This window comes from Balaenoptera borealis (assembly GCF_965194805.1).
Source record: "Balaenoptera borealis genome assembly, chromosome: X".
Classification (NCBI taxonomy): domain Eukaryota; kingdom Metazoa; phylum Chordata; class Mammalia; order Artiodactyla; family Balaenopteridae; genus Balaenoptera; species Balaenoptera borealis.
In genome coordinates, this window is record NC_138881.1 from 60237123 (window position 1) to 60259335 (window position 22213).

The 22213-nt window shown below is 42.5% G+C and overlaps 2 protein-coding genes across 2 annotated transcripts in view; one reads left to right on the plus strand and one right to left on the minus strand.

Annotated features, from left to right (window-relative positions):
- PIN4 (peptidylprolyl cis/trans isomerase, NIMA-interacting 4) overlaps positions 1-17480 on the plus strand; it is a 58420-nt gene extending 40940 nt beyond the window's left edge. Inside the window, exons 3-4 of the mRNA XM_082377621.1 lie at positions 12886-12970; positions 16505-17480. Coding sequence (XP_082233747.1) covers positions 12886-12970; positions 16505-16677 — 258 coding nt within the window. The 3' untranslated portion in view covers positions 16678-17480. The remainder of the gene's footprint in view (positions 1-12885; positions 12971-16504) is intronic.
- The window catches only part of ERCC6L (ERCC excision repair 6 like, spindle assembly checkpoint helicase), a 53298-nt gene extending 31403 nt beyond the window's left edge, over positions 1-21895 (minus strand). Inside the window, exon 1 of the mRNA XM_082377037.1 lies at positions 21725-21895. Within this exon, the coding sequence (XP_082233163.1) occupies positions 21725-21792 (68 nt within the window). The 5' untranslated portion in view covers positions 21793-21895. The remainder of the gene's footprint in view (positions 1-21724) is intronic.
- Positions 21896-22213: the final 318 nt, after the last annotated feature.

A 22213-nucleotide genomic window follows, 5' to 3' on the forward strand; every position in this document is an offset into this window, starting at 1 on the left:
CAACCTTCCAAGACTGAACCAGGAAGAAATAGAAAATATGAACAGACCAATCACAAGTAGTAAGATTGAAACTGTGATTAAAAATCTTCCAACAAACAAAAGTCCAGGACCAGATGGCTTCACAGGTGAATTCTATCAAACATTTAGAGAAGAGCTAACACCCATCCTTCTCAAACTCTTCCAAAAAATTGCGTAGGAAGGAACACTCCCAAACTCATTCTATGAGGCCACCATCACCCTGATACCAAAACCAGACAAAGATACTACAAAAAAAGAAAATTACAGACCAAAATCACTCATGAATATAGATGCAAAAATCCTCAACAAAATACTAGCAAACAGAATCCAACAACACATTAAAAGGATCATACACCATGATCAAGTGGGATTTATCCCAGGTATGCAAGGATTCTTCAATATATGCAAATCAATCAGTGTGATACACCATATTAACAAATTGAAGAATAAAAACCATATGATCATCTCAATAGATGCAGAAAAAGCTTTTGACAAAATTCAACACCCATTTATGATAAAAACTCTCCAGAAAGTGGGCATAGAGGGAACCAACCTCAACATAATAAAGGCCATATATGACAAACCCACAGCAAACATCATTCTCAATGGTGAAAAACTGAAAGCATTTCCTCTAAGATCAGGAACGAGACAAGGATGTCCACTCTCACCACTATTATTCAACATAGTTCTGGAAGTCCTAGCCACGGCAATCAGAGAAGAAAAATAAATAAAAGGAATACAAATTGGAAAAGAAGTAAAACTGTCACTGTTTGCAGATGGCATGATACTATACATAGAGAATCCTAAAGATGCCACCAGAAAACTACTAGAGCTAATCAATGAATTTGGTAAAGCTGCAGGATACAAAATGAATGCACAGAAATCTCTTGCATTCCTATACACTAATGATGAAAAATCTGAAAGATAAATTAAGGAAACACTCCCATTTACCACTGCAACAAAAAGAATAAAATACCTAGGAATAAACCTACCTTGGGAGACAAAAGACCTGTATGCAGAAAACTATAAGACACTGATGAAAGAAATTAAAGATGATACCAACAGATGGAGAGATATACCATGTTCTTGGATTGGAAGAATCAATACTGTGAATATGACTATACTAACCAAAGCAATCTACAGATTCAATGAAATCCTTATCAAATTACCAATGGCATTTTTTACAGAACTAGAACAAAAAATCTTAAAATCTGTATGGAGATACAAAAGACCCCGAATACCCAAAGCAATCTTGAGAAAGAAAAATGGAGCTGGAGGAATCAGATTCCCTGACTTCAGACTATACTACAAAGCTACAGTAATCAAGACAATATGGCAGTGACACAAAAACAGAAACACAGACCAATGGAACAAGATAGAAAGCCCAGAGATAAACCCACGCACCTATGGTCAACTAATGTATGACAAAGGAGGCAAGGATATACAGTGGAGAAAAGACAGTCTCTTCAATAAGTGGTGCTGGGAAAATTGGACAGCTACATGTAAAAGAATGAAATTAGAACACTCTCTAACACCATACACAAAAATAAATTCAAAATGAATTAGAGAGCTAAATGTAAGACTGGACACTATAAAACTCTTAGAGGAAAACATAGGAAGAACACTCTTTGACATAAATCACAGCAAGATCTTTTTTGATCCACCTCCTAGAGTAATGGAAATAAAAACAAAAATAAACAAATGGGACCTAATAAAACTTAAAAGCTTTTTCACAGCAAAGGAAACCATAAACAAGACGAAAAGACAACCCTCAGAATGGGAGAAAATATTTGCAAACGAATCAACGGACAAAGGATTAATCTCCAAAATATATAAACAGCTCATGCAGCTCAATATTAAAAAAACAAACAACCCAATCCAAAAATGGGCAGAAGACCTAAATAGACATATCTCCAAAGAAGACATACAGATGGCCAAGAAGCACATGAAAAGCTGCTCAGCATCACTAATTATTAGAGAAATGCAAATCAAAACTACAATGAGGTATCACCTCACACCAGTTAGAATGGGCATCATCGGAAAATCTACAAACAACAAATGCTGGAGAGGGTGTAGAGAAATGGGAACCCTCTTGCACTGTTGGTGGGAATGTAAATTGTTACAGCCACTACGGAGAACAGTATGGAGGTTCCTTAAAAAACTAAAAATAGAATTACCATATGACCCAGCAATCCCACTACTGGGCATATATCCAGAGAAAACCATAATTCAAAAAGACACATGCACCCCAATGTTCACTGCAGCACTATTTATAATAGCCAGGTCATGGAAGCAACGTAAATGCCCATCGACAGACGAATGGATAAAGAAGATGTGGTACATATATACAATGCAATATTACTCAGCCATAAAAAGGAACGAAATTGGGTCCTTTGTTGAGACATGGATGGATCTAGAGAGTGTCATACAGAGTTAAGTAAGTCAGAAAGAGAAAAACAAATTTCGTATATTAATGCATATATGTGGAACCTAGAAAAATGGTACAGATGAACCGGTTTGCAGGGCAGAAATTGAGACAGATGTAGAGAACAAACGTATGGACACCAAGGGGGGAAACCCGCGGGGGTTGGGGGTGGGGTTTTAATGAATTGGGCGACTGGGATTGACATGTATACAGTGATGTGTATAAAATTGATGACTAATGAGAACCTGCTGTATAAAAAAATAAATAAAATAAAATTTAAAAATTCAAAAAAAGAGACACACAACCCAATGCTCATAGCAGCACTATTTACAATAGCCAAGACACAGAAGTAACCCAACTGCCCATCAACAGACTATTGGATTAAGAAGATATGGTATGTGTGTATGTATGTGTATATACATATATATGTATATACACACATATATACGTGTGTATACACACACACAGGACTATTAACCATAAAAAAGAATGAAATGCTGCCATTTGCAGCAACGTGGATGGACATAGAGAATATTATGCTTAGTGAAATAAGACAGAGAAAGACAAATACTGTATGATATCACTTATATGTGGAATCTAAAAAAATAATACAAATCAATGTATATACAAAACAGAAACAGACTCAGATACAGAAAACAAATTTGTGTTTACCAAAGGGGATAGGGAACTGGGGAGGGAAAAATTAGGGGTATGGGATTAACAGATACAAACTACTATATATAAAATAGATAAGCAACAAGGATATAAACTGTATAGCAAAGGGAATTATACCCATTATCTTGTGATAACCTATAATGGAGTATAATCTGCAAAAATATTGAATCACTATGCTATACACCTGAAACTAACACAATATTGTAATTTAACTATACTTCAATTTAAAAAAAAAAAAAGAACTGGCGAGAGCAGACATCCTTATCTTGTTCCTGATATAAGGGGGGAAAGCTTTCAGTCTTTCACCATTAAGCATAATGTTAGCTGTAGGTTTCTGTAGATACCCTTGATCAGGTTGTGGAAGTTATGTTGTATTCCTAGCTTGTTGAGTGTTTTTATTATTACAGGATGCTAGATTTAGTCAAATGCTTTTTCTGTACCTATTGAGAACACATGGTTTTTGCCCTCTGCTTTTGGATGAGTTAAGTTTGATATGTCTATTATCAAGTAGAGATGTCAAGTAAGCAACTAGATACAGGAGTCTGGAGTTCAGAAGAGGTCAGGACAAAAGACAAAAATGTGAACATTCTCAACATAAAGACGGGATTTAAAACCAAGAACCTGAATAAGATCAGCAAAGGAAGGAGTATAATTAAAAAAAAAAAAATGACATGGCATTCCAACACTCCAACATTAACAGATGAATTCCAGCTAATGAATACAGAAAGAATGGTGAAATTAGAAAACCATCACTTGTAATCCCTAATGAAATAACTGATTTGTGCAATGATTTTCAATGGATGAAAGGTTGCTGGGGAACTGGGTATCCACAGGATGCTAAAGTATCCCCGACATATTATTTATTCATCACAAGGGGGGAAATGCAACTTTGCAAAGGAGTGATCAGCCTATGAGTACCTGAACCCATTGATCAATCATAAAATTACTAAAAGTAGGAAAATCAGACATTATATGCTTCCTGATATGATGCAATAGGCAGTACATGACCTCACCTATGAAGTATTCATGTCAAAAATATTGAACCTTAAATCTTTTTGTTTTGGCTCTAGAATAGTTTTTAAAAAAAAATTTTATTAAGGTATAATCGACATACAGCATTATATTAGTTTCAGGTATACAACATAATGACTCGATATTTGTATATACTGTAAAATGATCACCACAATAAGTCTAGTTACCATCTGTCACCATACATAATTACAGATTTTTTTCTTGTGATGAGAATTTTTAAGATTTACTCTCTTAGCAACTTTCAAATATGCAATACAGTATTATTAACTATAGTCACCACACTGTACATTATATCCCAGGATTTATTTATTTTATAACTGGAAGTTTGTACCTTTTGACCCCCTGCATCCATTTCGCCCACCCCTCAACTCCAGGAACCATCAATCTGTTCTCTGTTATCTATGAACTTGGTTTTGTTTTTGTTTTAGATCCCACATATAAGTGAGATCATACAGTATTCGTCTTTCTCTGTCTGACTTATTTCACTTAGCATAATGCCCCCAAGGTCCATCTATATTGTCGCAAATGGCAAGAATTCACTCTTTTTTATGGCTGAATAATATTCCTGTGTGTGTGTGTGTCTGTGTGTATGTGTGTGTGTCACATTTTCTTTATCCATTCATTTATCAGGCCTTTAAATTTAAATTACAGGAGATAGAAGAACAAACTAATGACACTACAGACTAATCCAAATCATTGGCATAGAAATAAATGTGGGGAGGGACTTTTCTAGATTAAAAGATGCTTAAGAAAAGAATCTAAAAAAGACTGGAGGGACTTCCCTGATGGTCCAGTGGTTAAGACTCCGTGCTCCTGGGACTTCCCTGGTGGTCGAGTGGTTAAGAATCCGCCTTCCAATGCAGGGGACGTGGGTTCAATCCCTGGTCGGGGAAGTAAGATCCCACATGCCGCAGGGCAACTAAGCCTGCATGATGCAACTACTGAGCCCACGTGCTCTAGAGCTCATGTGCCACAACTAGTGAGCCCGCACGCTGCAACGAAAGATCCCACATGCCGCAATGAAGATCCCGCGTGCCACAACTAAGACCTGATGCAGCCAAATAAATTAATTAATTAAAAAAAAAGACTGCACACTCCCAGTGCAGGGGGCCCGGTTCGATCCTTGGTCAGGGAACTAGATCCTGCGTGCTGCAACTAAAGATCCTGCATGCCACAATGAAGATCCCGAGTGCCACAACTAAGACCTGGAGCAGCCAAATAAATGAATAAATAATTTGTAAAAAACAAAAGAGAGTGGATATATGTATAACTGATTCACTTTGCTGTACACCTGAAACTAACACAACATTGTAAATCAACTATACGCCAATAAAAATTTTTTTTAAAAATATAGTGTTATCTTGGGCTTCCCTGGTGGCGCAGTGGTTGAGAGTCTGCCTGCCGATGCAGGGGACACGGGTTTGAGCCCTGGTCTGGGAAGATCCCACATGCCGCGGAGCAACTAGGCCCGTGAGCCACAACTGCTGAGCCTGTGCGTCTGGAGCCTGTGCTCCGCAACAAGAGAGGCCACGATAGTGAGAGGCCCGCGCACCGCGATGAAGAGTGGCCCCCACTTGCCGCAACTAGAGAAAGCCCTAGCACAGAAGCGAAGACCCAACATAACAATCAATCAATCAATCAGTCAATAAATCTTTAAAAAAAAATATATAGTGTTATCTTAAAAAAAAAAAAAAAAGAGGCTTACGAAATATAACCAAATGCAGCTTGTGGAACTTCTTTGGATACTGATTCAAACAAACCAATTATTAAAAGACTTAAGACCATTTGAAAAATGCAAATATGAACTGTGTATTAGCTGATATCAAAGAATTAATTTATTTTGTTAAGCATGATATGGTACAGTGGTTTTGTAAGAATATGTTCTTTTTTAGAGACACATACTGAAATATTTAAGGATGAAATACTATGATGCCTGAGAATTTACTTTAAAGTACAGTAGGGACTTCCCTGCTGGTCGAGTGGTTAAGAATCCGCCTTCCAATGCAGGGGACACGGGTTCGATCCCTGGTCGGGGAACTAAGATCCCACATGCCACGGGGCAACTAAGCCCGCACACCACAACTAGAGAGCCCATGTGCTGCAACTAAGACCCAATGCAGCCAAAAATAAATAAATATTTTTTAAAAAATTAAAATATAGGACTTCACTGGTGGCGCAATGGTTGGGAATCCACCTGCCAATGCAGGGGACACAGGTTCGATCCCTGGTCCAGGAGGATCCCACATGCCACAGAGCAACTGGGCCCATGCACCACAGCTGCTGAGCCTGCACTCTGGAGACTGTGAGCCACAGCTACTGAGCCCGCATGCCGCAACTACTGAAGCCCACACACCTGGGGCCCGTGCTCCGCAACGAGAGGCCACCACAAGGAGAGGTCCGTGCACCTCAATGAGGAGTGGCCCCCACTCGCCGCAACTGGGGAGAGCCCGTGCGCAGCAGCAAAGACCCAACGCAGCCAAAAAAAACCCAAAAACCAAAAAAAACAAAAACAAAAAAATAAATTTAATTAAATCTAAAAAATAAATAAGTAAAAATAAAGTACATTAGGGACTTCCCTGGTGGTCCAGTGGTTAAGACTCCGAGCTCCCAATGCAGGGGGCCTGGGTTTGATCTCTGGTCAGGGAACTAGATCCCACATGCCGCAACTAAGACCTGCATGCCGCAACTAAAGATCCCACACGCCGCAACAAAGTTCCCGCGATCCCACACACTGCAACTAAGACCTGGTTAAATAAATAAAATAAATAAAATATTTTCTAAAAAATAAAAAGGGACTTCCCTGGTGGCGCAGTGGTTAAGAATCACCCTGGGGCTTCCCTGGTGGCACCGTGGTTAAGAATCCACCTGCCAATGCAGGGGACACAGGTTCAAGCCCTGGTGCGGGAAGATCCCACATGCTGCAGAGCAACTAAGCCCGTGCACCACAACTACTGAGCCTGCGCTCTAGAGCCTACAAGCCACAACTACTGAGCCCATGAGCCACAACTACTGAAACCCGCACACCTAGAGCCCGTGCTCCGCAACAAGAGAAGCCACCACAATGAGAAACCCATGCACCGCAACAAAGAGTAGCCTCCGCTCGCCACAACTAGAGAAAGCCCATGCGCAGCAGCAAAGACCCAACATAGCCAAAAATAAATAAATAAAATAAATTTTAAAAAAAATGTTGGGCTTCCCTGGTGGCGCAGTGGTTGAGAGTCTGCCTGCCAATGCAGGGGATGCGGGTTCTAGCCCTGGTCTGGGAAGATCCCGCATGCTGCAGAGCGGCTGGGCCCGTGAGCCACAATTACTGAGTCTGCGCATCTGGAGCCTGTGCTCCACAACAAGAGAGGCCGCGATAATGAGAGGCCCGCGCACTGCGATGAAGAGTGGCCCCCACTTGCCGCAACTAGAGAAAGCCCTCGCACAGAAACGAAGACCCAACACAGCCATAAATAAAAATAAATAAATAAGTAAAATTTTTTAAAAAGTGAGCAAAGGGAAATCAAGCAAGACTAAATTATAAAAAAAAAATGTTTAAGCAGTGCCTTTAAAAAAAAAAAAAAGAATCAGCCTGCCAGTGCGGGGGACACAGGTTCGAGCCCTGGTCCAGGAAGATCCCACATGCCGCAGAGCAACTAAGCCCGTGTGCCCCAACTACTGAGCCCACGCACCACAACTACTGAAGCCCGTGCACCTAGAGCCCGTGCTCCACAAGAGAAGCCACCGCAATGAGAAACCCGCGCAACACAACAAAAAGTAGCCCCCACTCGCCGCAACTAAAGAAAGCCCACACACAGCAACGAAGACCCAATGCAGCCAAAAATAAATAAATAAATAAACTTTAAAATAAATAAATAAATAAAACTAGACTTTCAAAAAAAATTTTTTTAAATAAAGTACATTAGAAGAAAAAGCAAAAGCAACTGGGGATATGAGAAGAAATCAGCAGAATCTAAGAAGCAGCAACCAGTGAGGTAGGAAGAAAGTCAGGAGAGTGAGGGGTCCTGGTGGCCAAATGAATCTAGCATTTTGTGGAGAAGTGATCAATTCTGTCAAGTACTACTGGTGGGTCAAGGAAGAGGAAGATTATGAACTCACCATTAGATTTATGAAAGTCGACCTTGACAAAAGCAGTTGGAGTAGAATGATAGAAGAAAGTGGGTGACATAGAGAATAGAAAGCAGATGGGTGACAGCAAGAGAGAGCTGACAACACAGAGTAAAAGCAAGTGAGTAACAGAGAGGGTGACACAGTGAGTGACATGGGAGAGAGGTTGGATGACAGATAAATAGAGGTCAGATAACTCTGCCAGTCATCATTTATTGCCTCTCAGTTCCAAATTCACCCCTCAATACCTGCTCTGTGATAATGACAGAATTCCTTTAAGCATCTCTCCTCTACAGCCAGCATGATGTTAAGCCTTCTCAGTAGAGGACGCCTGAGGGACACTACAGGAGGAGGGGGCTCTCCTGAAGTTGCCAGCTGCCGCTGCACAGGGGGTCAACCAAGTGACACACAGTCACCCACCCAGAACACACAGTCTTTCAACGACCTTGAAGTCTCCACCTGGCCTGGCGATAACCTTCTTGCAGCCCTCTCTACATGGGAACCAGCCACCCCAGCAGCTGCCTGTGCCCCAGGTCCCACCCCTTCTGCACTCCTACACCATGGGTTGCTGATAGGCTGCTCCCCACCTGCACTCCAGAAGGTTGCTTCCTATGAGCCCAGGGAGTGCAGACCAGCTCCAGCCTGGGCAAGCCAGCACACTTCTCTGCTATCCAGTGGGCTGAACTATACCTTCTCCAAGGAGGTCTGAACTTCAGCCTTGGGGAGAGGGCCTCCTTCCAAGTTTGTCCTTCCTTGGGTACTCTCCCTTAGTCCTAGGGCGCCATATGGAGTTTCCCTATTTCTTATAGCTACTCATTTATCAGTTTAATAACTCTTACTTTAAAATTCCTGTTTTAATATGCTGTATGGTTTCTACCTCCTGATTGGACCCAGAATGATACAGTGACAGAGAAAAAAAGAGGATGGGTGACTGAATAAGGGAGTGGGTAACAGAGAAAGAAAGTGGGTAACAGGGAAAGAGTGGGTAACAGAAAGAGAATGGGTAATAGAGGTAGAGAGTAGATGACAGAGATGGTGGGTGACAGAGAAAGGGGGTACAGAGGTACAGAGTGGGGAGGCTGACAGAGAGACAAAGAGTAAGTGGGTGAGAACGAATGGATGACAGTGTGAGCAGGTAGTTGAGAGTGTGAACAGGTGGGTGACAGAGAGGAGGGGGTGGTAGGTGACAGAGAGATAATGGGAGAGAGGGAGAGAACGAGAGAGAGAGAGAGAGAGAATTATGAGTGCCAGAGAGGTAAAGCAGGTGACAGAGGTGGGTGACACAGAGAAAGAGATAATGGACAACAGAAAGAGACAGAGGCAGGGGAGGGAGAGAGGGAGGGAGGGAATGCCAGAAAAAGAGAAAGAGGGGGCAACAGGGGGAGAGGGACAACACAGAGTGGAAGCAAGCAGGGGGTACAGAGAGCACAAGGGGGCGGTAGGCAAGAGAGGAGCTCGTGGGCGGGCATCACCAAGGGAGAGCATGACTGACACAGAGAGTGTGTGACAGAGTCATTGTATGCGACAGAAGATGAAGGTATGGCAAAAGGAAAACGTGCAGAGAGTGTATGACAGCAAGTCTCAGTTCACTTTCATCTCTTGGACAGGAGAGGCAAAGAAACAGGGAGGGAGAGGGACAAAAAAGTGAGAGGAGAGAGGGAGGAAGAAAGAGAGACAGAGAAACTGTGAGAGAAGGATTGTGCCAAGGAGTAGAATTATGAGCAAGAGAGAAGGGAGAGAATGTAGAGAAGGCGATGCTTTGTGTGAGGGGGTTTTGGTTTGGGGGGATTTGGAAGAGGATGAGAGAGATTGAGACAGATTAGGAGAAGTAAAAGAGGGAGTGGGGGAGTTGAGGGCTCATGAGAGATGGAATGTCAGGAGAGACAGAGAAATGTGAGAAAGGTGGGGATTGTGAAAGTATAAGATGATTGCGAGAGAAGGGGGTGCTTGTTGAGGGGGGTGGGAAAGAGACCATTTGAGCATGCTCACAAGAGAGCATGTGGAGTGAGTGAGACAGGTGCCAGCGTGACAGGCAGTGTTGTTGAAACCAAGCGGGGCCCTGTGGGGCTCCTGGACACGGAGGCCTTTTTGTCCCCTGTTTCTTGTAGGCAAGACTCCAGCCGCCATGACCTTCCCTGAGTTCCAAATGGCAGATTCAAACAGTTGCTAATCAATGGGGGGAAACAGCCAAGAAACCACCTGAGGCAAGATTAAAAGGACCAGAGAAGCTCATCAAGATTAGGAGACAGACCACCTGAGACCCTACACACACCCTAATCTTCTCAGCAACCCCACCTCGGGAAGTATTGTTATAAAACTCCTCATCAAATCCTCCGGGTGGGGGGGGGGGTGGACACATAGTTTTTTGAGGCAGGAGCCCGCTGCCCGCTGTGTCCCCCTTTGCCTGACAAGGTAATAAAGCTACTCCCTTTCTACTCCTCCAAAGCTCTATCTCCACATTTCTATTCGGCACTGGTGAACAGAGGCCGGCTTTTCGGCAACAAAATTTGGGGGGCTCGCCTGGTATCTGACTCGTGGGCCGGCAGCCCCGTGGGGCCCCTCGGCTTGATCAGACGCTCGGAGGTTTCTCTGCACGCCAGCCACCTTCAGGAGAGCAGAGGTTTGGAGGACTTCTCTGAGGCCAGATCACTAGGGATACCCTGCCATAGGGCTGTACCCCGATAATACCCGGATTGCCATCTCAGTAGTCGGAACTCCGAGATGGAGGTGGAGAACGGGAGAGAGGCTGCCCTAGCAACTGCCAAGGCCACCTTTGCCTTGAGAACACCCCCTCTTCTATCCACATCAGCCCGGACTTCCTGTTCTGAGAAAGCATTTCGGAGAAGGAGAAAAGTAGGATTAGGTACGTCACAACACCTCTGCCAGCATTTTTGGTAAGTCCCCCGGCATGCACACCGAGGCCGCTTGACCTGGTCCGTTTGGGGGAACTCTGGTTCCCGTTTGGGGATTTTCCATTAGGAAGATCCCATTTGTAAGGCGCAACTTGGACCAAGGCCACCAGCTTAGTGGGACTTAGAACCCAGTTTGAACCTTGGGCTGTTTGTTTTGTGTGTGTGTGTGGCTTCCGTTTGGCTGGCGAGAATTCTGGTTTTGCTTTCAGTTTTGTGCACATAGCTGTTTAATTCGACTCAATATGGGAAGCGCTTCCTCTTCCTCTCCATCTGACAGTCCCCTAGGGAAGATTTTGGCAGATTGGTCGACCTATAGCTATGAATCATTTTAATTCTGTTTAGCCAATGTATATTCTTTTTTTTTTTTTAAAGACTTTTTTTTTTAATTTTTATTTATTTATTTATTTATTTATAGCTGTATTGGGTCTTCGTTTCTGTGCGAGGGCTCTCTCTAGTTGTGGCAAGCGGGGCCACTCTTCATCGCGGTGCGCAGGCCTCTCACTATCGCGGCCTCTTTTGTTGTGGAGCACAGGCTCCAGATGCGCAAGCTCAGTAATTGTGGCTCACGGGCCCAGCCGCTCCGTGGAATGTGGGATCTTCCGAGACCAGGGCTTGAACCCGTATCCCCTGCATTGGCAGGCAGATTCTCAACCACTGCGCCACCAGGGAAGCCCCCAATGTATATTCTTAAAAGTGAGGAGAGGTGGCCTTTGTATGGTGGCCTAAATTATTATACTATTCTTCAGCTAGAATTGTTTTGTCACAGGAATGGAAAGGCTGGGAATTCTCTCCACTCCATCTGGGCTAGCCACTTTGGCCTCACTCCCTTGCAGCAATTGAGCCACTCTGGGCCCCCTGAGAGCCAAATCTGGGTTTGTTCTCTTTCAAAAACTGAGCCAATCTGTTTGGAAGCCTTTGTCCGGGAGTGGAAGTGGAATTTTTAAACTATACCTCCTCTGAGTTTCTGTCTGTGTGGCCATAGCCTATCTGTCGTTTGTGTTTTTGTGTGTATTGTTTTGGGGTGAGCCACTCTCGCTTGTGTAGGGTGGGAAAATTCTACCGGATCATTGCGAGCCATTTTGAGTTCTCTGTTTGGGAGTGGAAATGGGCTACATCTTGTCTGATCTTTTGTTTGTGGGACTATGTTTGTTGTCTGTATGTATGTTTCTCAGTACTTGCATTGACTGGTTGAGACGAATAACAGGGCTCACATGTGACAACACCAGGGTACACTATCGCGTCGGGCTTTGCCTGTGGCAGAATGTTGGTTGGGATTTTCCCTTTTGGACTAGCCTTGTTGAAACCGTGCACCTCAGATTGGGACTTGAACCCACGTGCCGGGACTCAAACCCAGACAAAACCCAGACTGGGATTTGAAACCACGCAGCCAGGACTCAAACCTGGCCAAAACTCAGATTGGGACTCGAACCCACACGGCTGGGACTTGAACCTGGGCAAAACCCACGGTCTTCCAACTGAGATCACATACCTGGCTTCAGGACTTAATGAAGCTCAGGTCTTTTTTTTTTTTTTTTAGAAGTAATGGATTTACTTTATTTTATTTTTTTAACATCTTTATTGGCGTATGATTGCTTTAAAATGGTGTGTTAGTTTCTGCTTTATAACAAAGTGAATCAGCTGTACATATACATATATCCCCATATCTCCTCCCTCTTGTGTCTCCCTCCCACCCTCCCTATCCCACTCCTCTAGGTGGACACAAAGCACCGAGCTGATCAGAAGCTCAGGTTCTTGATGTCCCATCGCAGAAAGAATTCAGTGAGAGACAAAATGATAGGTAAGAAGTGGATTTATTTAGAGAGAAACACACTCCACAGACAGAGTGTGGGCCATGTCAGAAGGTGAGAAAGGCACCAGGGTATGGGGTTGTCAGTTTTTATAGGGGTGGGTAATTTCATAGGCTAATGAGTGGGAGGAGTATTCCAGCTTTTTGGGGAAAGGGTGGGGATTTCCAGGAATTGGGCCACAGCCCACTTTTTGATCTTTATGGTTGGCCTTGGAACTGTCATGGCGCCTGTGGGTGTGTCATTTAACTTGCTGATGTGTTACAATGTGCGTATACTGAGGCTTAAGGTCTAGTGGAAGTCCACTTGTCTTGCCATCTTGGACCCATTTGGTTCTAATCAGTTTATGTCATGTCCTTGGACTATGTCATTCTTTCAAAGGTTGTTCCCTGCCCACTTCCCTCCTGTTTCATTGTTATGGATGACCAGAGTTCTATTCAATCTTGTAACGGCCCCCCCAGGGTATTTTTACAAAACTAGGAGATCTTCAGCTATGCCCCCATGAAAAGGAATTGTTATTTCTCTCCCCCTGTGCCCGGGCCCTCCGGAACACTTATCTAGACCATCTCTAGTTCCTGAGACTGAAGAAAAAGGCAGGGAAAGAAGGCCTTTTTTGTGGAAGGGGGAAAACTGAGGTCTCTGGTTCGGTCTTTATGTAAAAGTTAACTTGTAAATGAGCTCTGTTTAATTGACTTGAAAGTCAGCTCTTACAAACTAAATCTAAATGTCTAGAAAATTGGCCAAGATAAATTTTAGGACCACATGATCTAGGAAATATTCAGTACTGAATTGATATCTGCTACTGAAGGTGGCTTAAGCTTGTTGGTTTGATTAATATAGACATGTCTTTAGAGTCATCAAGGTAAAATAATTCAAGTGAGATAACAGCTTTGGGGTAAACTCTTTAGAAACAATTGTTTTAGGAATGTGTACTTAAGAATAATCTCTTCAGCTACTTTGTAGCTTAAAAATTTAGAGTTAAGTTAAATGATGGAAGTTTATTGAATAAGTAGGCCATTTACAAATAAAATAAGATACTGAAACATTAGTTAGTGAATATTGGCTTACCTTGGCAGAGAGAGAAACTAAAGGTATTTTGTGCCACCCTGAGATACTCTCCATAAGAAAGCACATGTTTTTAGAGTTGTGCATGATCAGGATTTTCTAAGATTGGATTAAATCTAGTTGGATAGGGCTTCCCTGGTGGCGCAGTGGTTGAGAATCTGCCTGCCAATGCAGGGGACACGGGTTCGAGCCCTGGTCTGGGAAGATCCCGCATGCCGCGGAGCAATTGGGCCCGTGAGCCACAATTACTGAGCCTGCGCGTCTGGAGCCTGTGCTCCGCAACAAGAGAGGCCGCGATAATGAGAGGCCTGCACACCGCGATGAAGAGTGGCCCCCACTTGCCACAACTAGAGAAAGCCCTCGCACAGAAACGAAGACCCAACACAGCCATAAATAAATTAATTAATTAATTAATTAATTTTAAAAAAAAATCTAGTTGGATAAATGGATTTTGTTGGGAGTGGGCTAAGGCAAGACCAGATTTGGTTTCTCCCTTCAACATTTTCTTGGAATACTGCTTTTGATAACAGCTTGTGAGTTCCTTTGCCTTTAAGTGATCTGTATTTGCCGTTGAAATCTTTTCACTTTGGTTAAGTAAATAAGTATTGTTTGACAGTTTCTAAAAGTTCTTTTGACCTCCAGCTAACTTTGAGATGCTTCAGAGGGCCCCCTGAGTCATCTCAGAGAGAAAGATTTAACTAGAATTATTTGGTATGTTAAATCAGATGTAATCAGTTAAATTAAATGTAATCCCGGTTATTGTAACCAAGTTTCTTTACCGATTACATTGCAATCAGATGTTTAACTATGCCCTTTTTTTAAAAGTCTTTCTGTCATTTATAGACAGTTATTATTGTACTCTGCTTTTGCAAAGTGCTTCATCTTCAAGAAGATTTATGTGAAGGACCCCTTTTGACAAATACAGGTCTCTGATAAATTTCACATCATACTGCTGAGCTAGATAAGAAAAAGAAAATCTTAATGGAGAATCTGATGGCTTCATAAAAAGTTAACAAAAGGATTGGTTACTGAGTGAACTGGTGAATATGGTTATAATGTTTTTTGTTTTTTCTTTTTTTTGGTCTGGAATATCACTGGTTACTTAACATTACAGACTTACTTTGAAAGCAAATGTCTTGGTTTGGCTGTGTTCAATGGAGATGAGGGTGATTTTAGGGAAAAAGATTATGTTTCAATAGATATAAAACTCTAGATCTGTTAATTAAAGTCTGTATTTATGGAAGTTATTGTGTTAGTCACACTTTTGCCCTGATGTTTAGGAGAAAAGGAAAATTACCTAGTAAAGTTATCAGACTGTAATTATTCATGATGTATCACTGTTTGCTTTAGGTCTACTGCTAAAAGCACATGTACAATGCTTATGTGACAATTGGGCATAAATGATAAAATGTATGGCCTATAAAGCCTTTCCTCAACATACCTCTGAGCTTCTTCAGTTTTGCTCTGATCAGCTTTCCCCCAATGAGGATTAACTAGGCAAATATAAAGGAGGCCTAGCACCTAGGGACATGATCTATACCTGGGGTGAAGAGCTGAATCACTCTGGCACCGAGGGATAGATATTTTGATCATCAATGTCTTCTATTGAAAAACTTGCAATCAAAAGGAGAAATGAAAGAAAAAAAAATCTGCACTTATTGAAGTATGAGGAAGTCACTCTGGCCTATACATGGTTTAACTTTAAAAAGCGACCTGTTTTGTGGCCTTTCAGACATGCATTGTACATCTCCTTTAACATTGAAGAGGGGAATGCATTTGAAAGTCAAAATAGAGTAACTATGGTAAAACTAGGTGACCACTGTGGATGTGATTCCAGATGCATTTATTCCTGTATTGTTTCGAACTTGAATTTTCTGAGCTATATCAGACTCTGGGATGCCACAAGGATTTAAAAATTCCCCCACCTTCTTCAACGAGATTTTGGTTAAAGATTTAAGAGGATTACACCTGTATCAAGGTGGAGTAGAGGCCTTTCCAGCCAGAATAAGAAAAGCATCTGGAAGTGACAAAAACACTTCTTAAAAAGCATCTGGAAGTGACAAAAACACTTCTTAAGGACATTATTCCTACGTACTGCCTTTCCTCTACTATTCAGAGTAGCAATGGATCTGCTTTTGTCGCAGAAATAACACAAACAGCAAATAAAGCTTTAGGTATAAAATGGAAACTTCACTCAGCATGGACACCCCAATCTACAGGAAAAGCTAAGAAGATGAATCACAGGAAACTCATCTAAAATGGGACAAGGTCTTGCCAATTGCTCTCCTCTGTATACTGGTGGCCCCAAGAAGCTGGCTAGGATTGAGCCCTTATGAAATTATATACAGGAAACCATTCTTAGCTCCTAAGAGTAAAAAGAAGAGAAACATTTCTAATGTAGGAAGAAAAAAATTAAACAGTATGTACAACAGGTTGGTCAATTGTTAACTGCTATGCATAAGTTTATGTTCCACAGGTCTCCCCCTTGCCTGGCAGTTCCCTTACATCCCTTCAAAGCATCCCTGGGAGACCAGGTGCTGCTGAAGGTTTGGAAAAACAAGGACCCGAGTGGCAGCAGGAGGAAAAATGGAAGGGGCCATACAAGATGTCCTCCTTACTATTCACACCTCCTTAAAACTGGATGGAATTAAACCATGAATATATCACACTAGAGTAAAAAGATTATCTGAAACCGATGAACCCAGCCTGCCCCCAGCCTGCCACAGCAGAGGAACAGATCTGCAGGAAGTCGATGTCTCACCCTTTGGGAAATCTTAAGTATTTGTTCCAACAACCAGATGAAAGTTCTGTTTTCTTATCCTTTCTCATACCTTTTACCTACAAAACTACAGATTCATATGCTGACTCTTTCGATAATTCTAACTGCTAGATATGTGGTCAGTTTCCTATTTCCAGGTCTTCGGAATTGCCTTGGTGGGTTTCCTCCCTTACAGGGAATGGTTTGGAAACAACTGGCTTCAGACATACTCTCCTGAATTCCTAAGGAAATGAGATGTATTCTGTCTACTAAAGTTCTAGTTATCACTCCTCTTACCTCTAACCTGGTCTGTTGTATCAAAATGGCAGAACAAGGGATTGAGATCTTAATCATATAAGACTCAGATCCAGGACTTGGAACTCAAATATTTCTAATTTGGTATCTATTCCTCAAAATTTAGGCAGGACTATGCCCCATCTCAGCAGAAGTAGTCAGAGTGGTTGTTGACCCATTCCCTAAAAGATCTGGGGAAACATAAAACCGAAATGGGGATTAAAACTGAGTCCCCTGCCGAGTTCATGATTAACATCTTTATCCAAAACGATTGTTCCCTTTTCTCATCCAACATCTGTTCTCCTCAAGACTGAGGAGTATCAAAGAAAAGGGGGACGTGAAACCAAGCAGGGCCCGTGAGGCTCCTGGACACGGAGGCCTTTTTGTCCCCTGTTTCTTGTAGGCAAGACTCCAGCCGCCATGACCTTCCCTGAGTTCCAAAGGGCAGATTCAAACATTTGCTAATCAATGGGGGGAAACAGCCAAGAAACCACCTGAGGCAAGATTAAAAGGACCAGAGAAGCTCATCAAGATTAGGAGACCCTACACACACCCTAATCTTGTCAGCAACCCCACCTTGGGAAGTATTGTTATAACACTCATCAAATCCTCCTGGGGGGGGGGGGGCGGTGGGGACACATAGTTTTTCGAGGCAGGAGCCTGCTGTGTCCCCCTTTGCCTGGCAAAGTAATAAAGCTACTCCTCCAAAGCTCTGTCTCCCACGTTTCTATTAGGCAGCAGTGAACAGAGGCCAGGTTTTCGGCAACACTGGGGAATCAGCACAAGCTGCTTGCTCAGGGAAAGGACGGGGTGGGGGACTAAAGGTCTTAAGCCTTATCCCCATTTTCCAGATGAGAAAATTGAGGCTCAGAAGTCAGGGGACTTACTTGAGGCCTCCCAGCTAACAAGTGCCAGAGTCATAATTTGAACCCCAAATGGCCCAACTCTGAAGCCAGCACTCTACCCCCCACACACTGCCTCCCTCTGTTTTCCCCAAGTCTTCTTTAAGGAAGTCATGTAACTCAGTCCAAAGATGTGTTTCACTCCTCTGTAAGGAGACCTTTTGTCTTCTAACAGCCTTAAAACATTCTTTTTTTGGAAAGGGAGAGGGACCTATTCCACTGCTCCAATTGATTTCTTTGTACTACAACAAAATTTAAAACTTCTGTGCATCAAAGGACACAATCAACAGAGTGAAACGGCAACTTACAGAATGGGAGAAAATATTTGCAAATCATACATCTGGTAAGAAGTTAATATACAGAGTATATAAGGAATTACAACTCAACAACAACAAAACAAACAACCCAGTTAAAAAATGGGCAAAGGACTTGAATAGATACTTCTCCAAAGAAAATATACAAATGGTCAATAAGCACATGAAAAGATGCTCAACATCACTAACCATTAGGGAAGTGCAAATCAAAACCCCAATGAAATACCACTTCAATATCGTTAGGATGGCTAGTAACAACAACAACAAAATAAGTGTTGGAGAGAATGTGAAGACACTGGAACCCTTGGGCACTGTTGGTGGGAGTGTAAAAGGGTGCTGCTGCTATAGAAGACAGTATGGCAGTTCCTCAAAAAATTAAAAGTAGAATTACCATAAGATCCAGCAATCCCACTTCTGGATATATACCCAAAAGAATTGAAAGCAGGATCTCAAAGAGATATCTGTACACCCACATTCACAGCAGCACTATTCATAATAGTCAAGAGAGGGAAGCAACCCAAATATCCATCAACGGATAAATGAATAAACAAAATGTGACATTATGCATACAATGGAACATTATTCAGTCTTAAAAAGGAAGGAAATCCTGTCACATGACACAACATGGATGAGTCTTGAGGACATTATGCTACATAAAATAAACCAGTCATGGGCTTCCCTGGTGGCGCAGTGGTTAAGAATCCACCTGCCAATGCAGGGGACATGGGTTCGATCCCTGGCCCGGGAAGATCCCCCATGCCTTGGAGAAACTAAGCCCATGCGCCACAACTACTGAGCCTGCGCTCTACAGCCCATGAGCCACAACTACTGGACCCACATGCCACAACTACTGAAGCCCACGCACCTAGAGCCAGTGCTCCGCAACAAGAGAAGGCACAACAATGAGAAGCCTGATCACCGCAACAAAGAGTAGCCCCTGCTCGCCACAACTAGAGAAAGCCTGTGCACAGCAACAAAGACCCAACACAGCCAAAAATAAAAATAAATTTATTTTAAAAATTAAAAAAATAAACCAGTCACAAAAAGACAAATACTGTATGATTGTACTTATATATAAGATCCCTAGAGAAGTCAAATTCACAGAGAAGTAGAATGGTGGTTGCCAGGGGCTGGGGGAGAGAGGAATGAGGAATTGTTGTCTAATAGGTATAGAGTTTTAGTTTTGCAAGATGAAAAGAGTTCTGGAGATGGATGATGGTAATGGTTGAACAACAATGTTAATGTATTTAATACCACTGAACTGTACACTTAAGAATAGTTAAAATGGGTGCTCACTTTGGCAGCACATATACTAAAATTGGAACAATACAGAGAAGATTAGCATGGCCTCTGTGCAAGGATGACACGCAAATTCGTGAAGCATTCCGTATTTTTGGAGTTTGGGATTAGCAGATGCGAACTATTATATATAGAATGGATAAACAACAAGGTCCTACTGTATAGCACAGGGAACTATATTCAATATCCTGTAATAAACCATAATGAAAAAGAATATGAAAAAGTATACCTGAAACTAACACGATACTGTAAATCAACTATACTTCAATTTAAAAAGATTTTTTTAATTTTAAAGAATATATATAAGTATAAATGAATCACTTTGCTATATACCAGAAACTAACACAACATTGTAAATAAAAACACTTCAATAAAAAATAAATTTTAAAAAAATAATGATTAAGATGGTAAATTTTACGTTGTATTTTATAATAATTTAAAGAAAAATTTAAATGCTCATTCCCACATCACCATGTCCTCCACCCTTAGCCATCTGGTGAATGTTTATTCGTTTCTCAACACCAGTGTCTCCTCTTGTGAGCCCTTCCCTTAGCTCACTGATCCTTGTAGTTGGCCATTCCCTCCTGTAGTATGCCTTGCACATTGTACCTCTTACAGCACTTATCAAACAATATAGCACTTATGGTCTACCTATCCCTTTCCACGACTAGATTATAAGCAATTTGGGGGCAGGGACAGTGTTTCACTCCTCTCTGTATCCCCTAGGCCTGGGGCTTGGTAGACTGGAAAAACCCAAGAAAGGCTTTTGTAGGGGGGTATCTTAAAATTAATGCTTATTTTTGTATATTAAAGCACAGCATACACAAAAATCATTGAAAAACTACAAAAGGAAAATATTTTACCATATATAACAAGAATTTTAAATCTTTAATATATTAATATATATTTAAATAATTTTAAAAAGCTAGTTCCAAAGAGAAAGATGAGTGTTGAACCTTGACTGAAAATGTATACATTAAATTATAAACGTAAAATAGAATAGAAAATATTTAAATTTAGTAAGAATAATATCATAAGGCATTACCAATCTTTATTTATTAAAAGAAAATGGATTTCAAAATGGTGATTTTGTGATACAGCCACTATGGAGAACAGTATGGAGGTTCCTTAAAAAACTAAAAATAGAACTACCATATGACCCAGCAATCCCACTACTGGGCATATACCCTGAGAAAACCATAATTCAAAAAGAGTCATGTACCACAATGTTCATTGCAGCACTATTTACAATAGCCAGGACATGGAAGCAACCTAAGTGTCCATCGACAGATGAATGGATAAAGAAGATGTGGCACATATATACAATGGAATATTACTCAGCCATAAAAAGAAACGAAATTGAGTTATTTGTAGTGAGGTGGATGGTCCTAGAGTCTGTCATACAGAATGAAGTAAGTCAGAAAAAGAAAAACAAATTCCGTATGCTAACACATATATATGGAATCTTAAAAAAAAAAAGATTCTGAAGAACCTAGGGGCAGGGCAGGAATAAAGACCCAGATGTAGAGAATGGACTTGAGGACATGGGGAGGGGGAAGGATAAGCTGGGACAAAGTGAGAGAGTGGCATGGACATATATACACTACCAAATGTAAAATAGATAGCTAGTGGGAAGCAGCCGCATAGCACAGGGAGATCAGCTAGGTGCTTTGTGTCCACCTAGAGGGGTGGGATAGGGAGGGTGGGAGGCAGACGCAAGAGGGAGGAGATATGGGGATATATGTATATGTATAGCTGATTCACTTTGTTATAAAGCAGAAACTAACACTCCATTGTAAAGCAATTATACTCCAATAAAGATGTTTAAAACAAAATGGTGATTTTGAAAGCTGTAGACCCGAGAAAGCCTGGATCGATTGAAGTTCTGGCTCTTAAGGAGTTCATACCGGAGAGTTATTTGACCCGGGGCATCGGGGGCTCCCCAGGCTTTAGAAATCTGGGGAGATTCCCACGCCTCCTCCGAGAACACGGGCGCGCATCTCATACGGCTCCACCTCAACCGTTGGGCCCCTGGGAGGGTCCAAGGGACCCCACCCCCACACCCACTCCCGGCCAGGGCCTGTGAACTAGACCCGCCCAGCGACCCAAATGTACCTCAGGTAACGGGCAGCCTGCTCTGGGCTTAAGGCCCCAGCTTCCGCAAACCCTCGGGACGCCTCCATGACCCTCAGATTGGGCTCCGTGTATCTCGACCGCGGATTGAACTTCCCTCGCTCCCGCCCTGCGCATGAGCCTTGCGCGTGGAGGCGGGGCAGGGCCAACGGACAGTGTTAGTGGCCGGCCAATCCCCTGCACCGCGCTCCGGCGCCGCCGCCTGAGCCCCGCCCACGAAGGTCGCGCGCATGCGCCTACGCGCGCTAGCGGGGGGGGGGGGGGTGTAGAGGCGGTAGCTGACCCCGTGGCGGGGGGTGGGTTCTGTCCTCTTGTCGTCTGTTGCATTTTCACTCTAGTCCAAACCACGCTGCGGCGAATTTTTATGTGCGTGTGATATCCTTGTGAGTGGAGTAGACTGCCTGATATGATCTCAGTCGTTTTAGTGGCCCTTAGAAACCTCCTCCACAGCCTGAATCCCCAAATATCCTC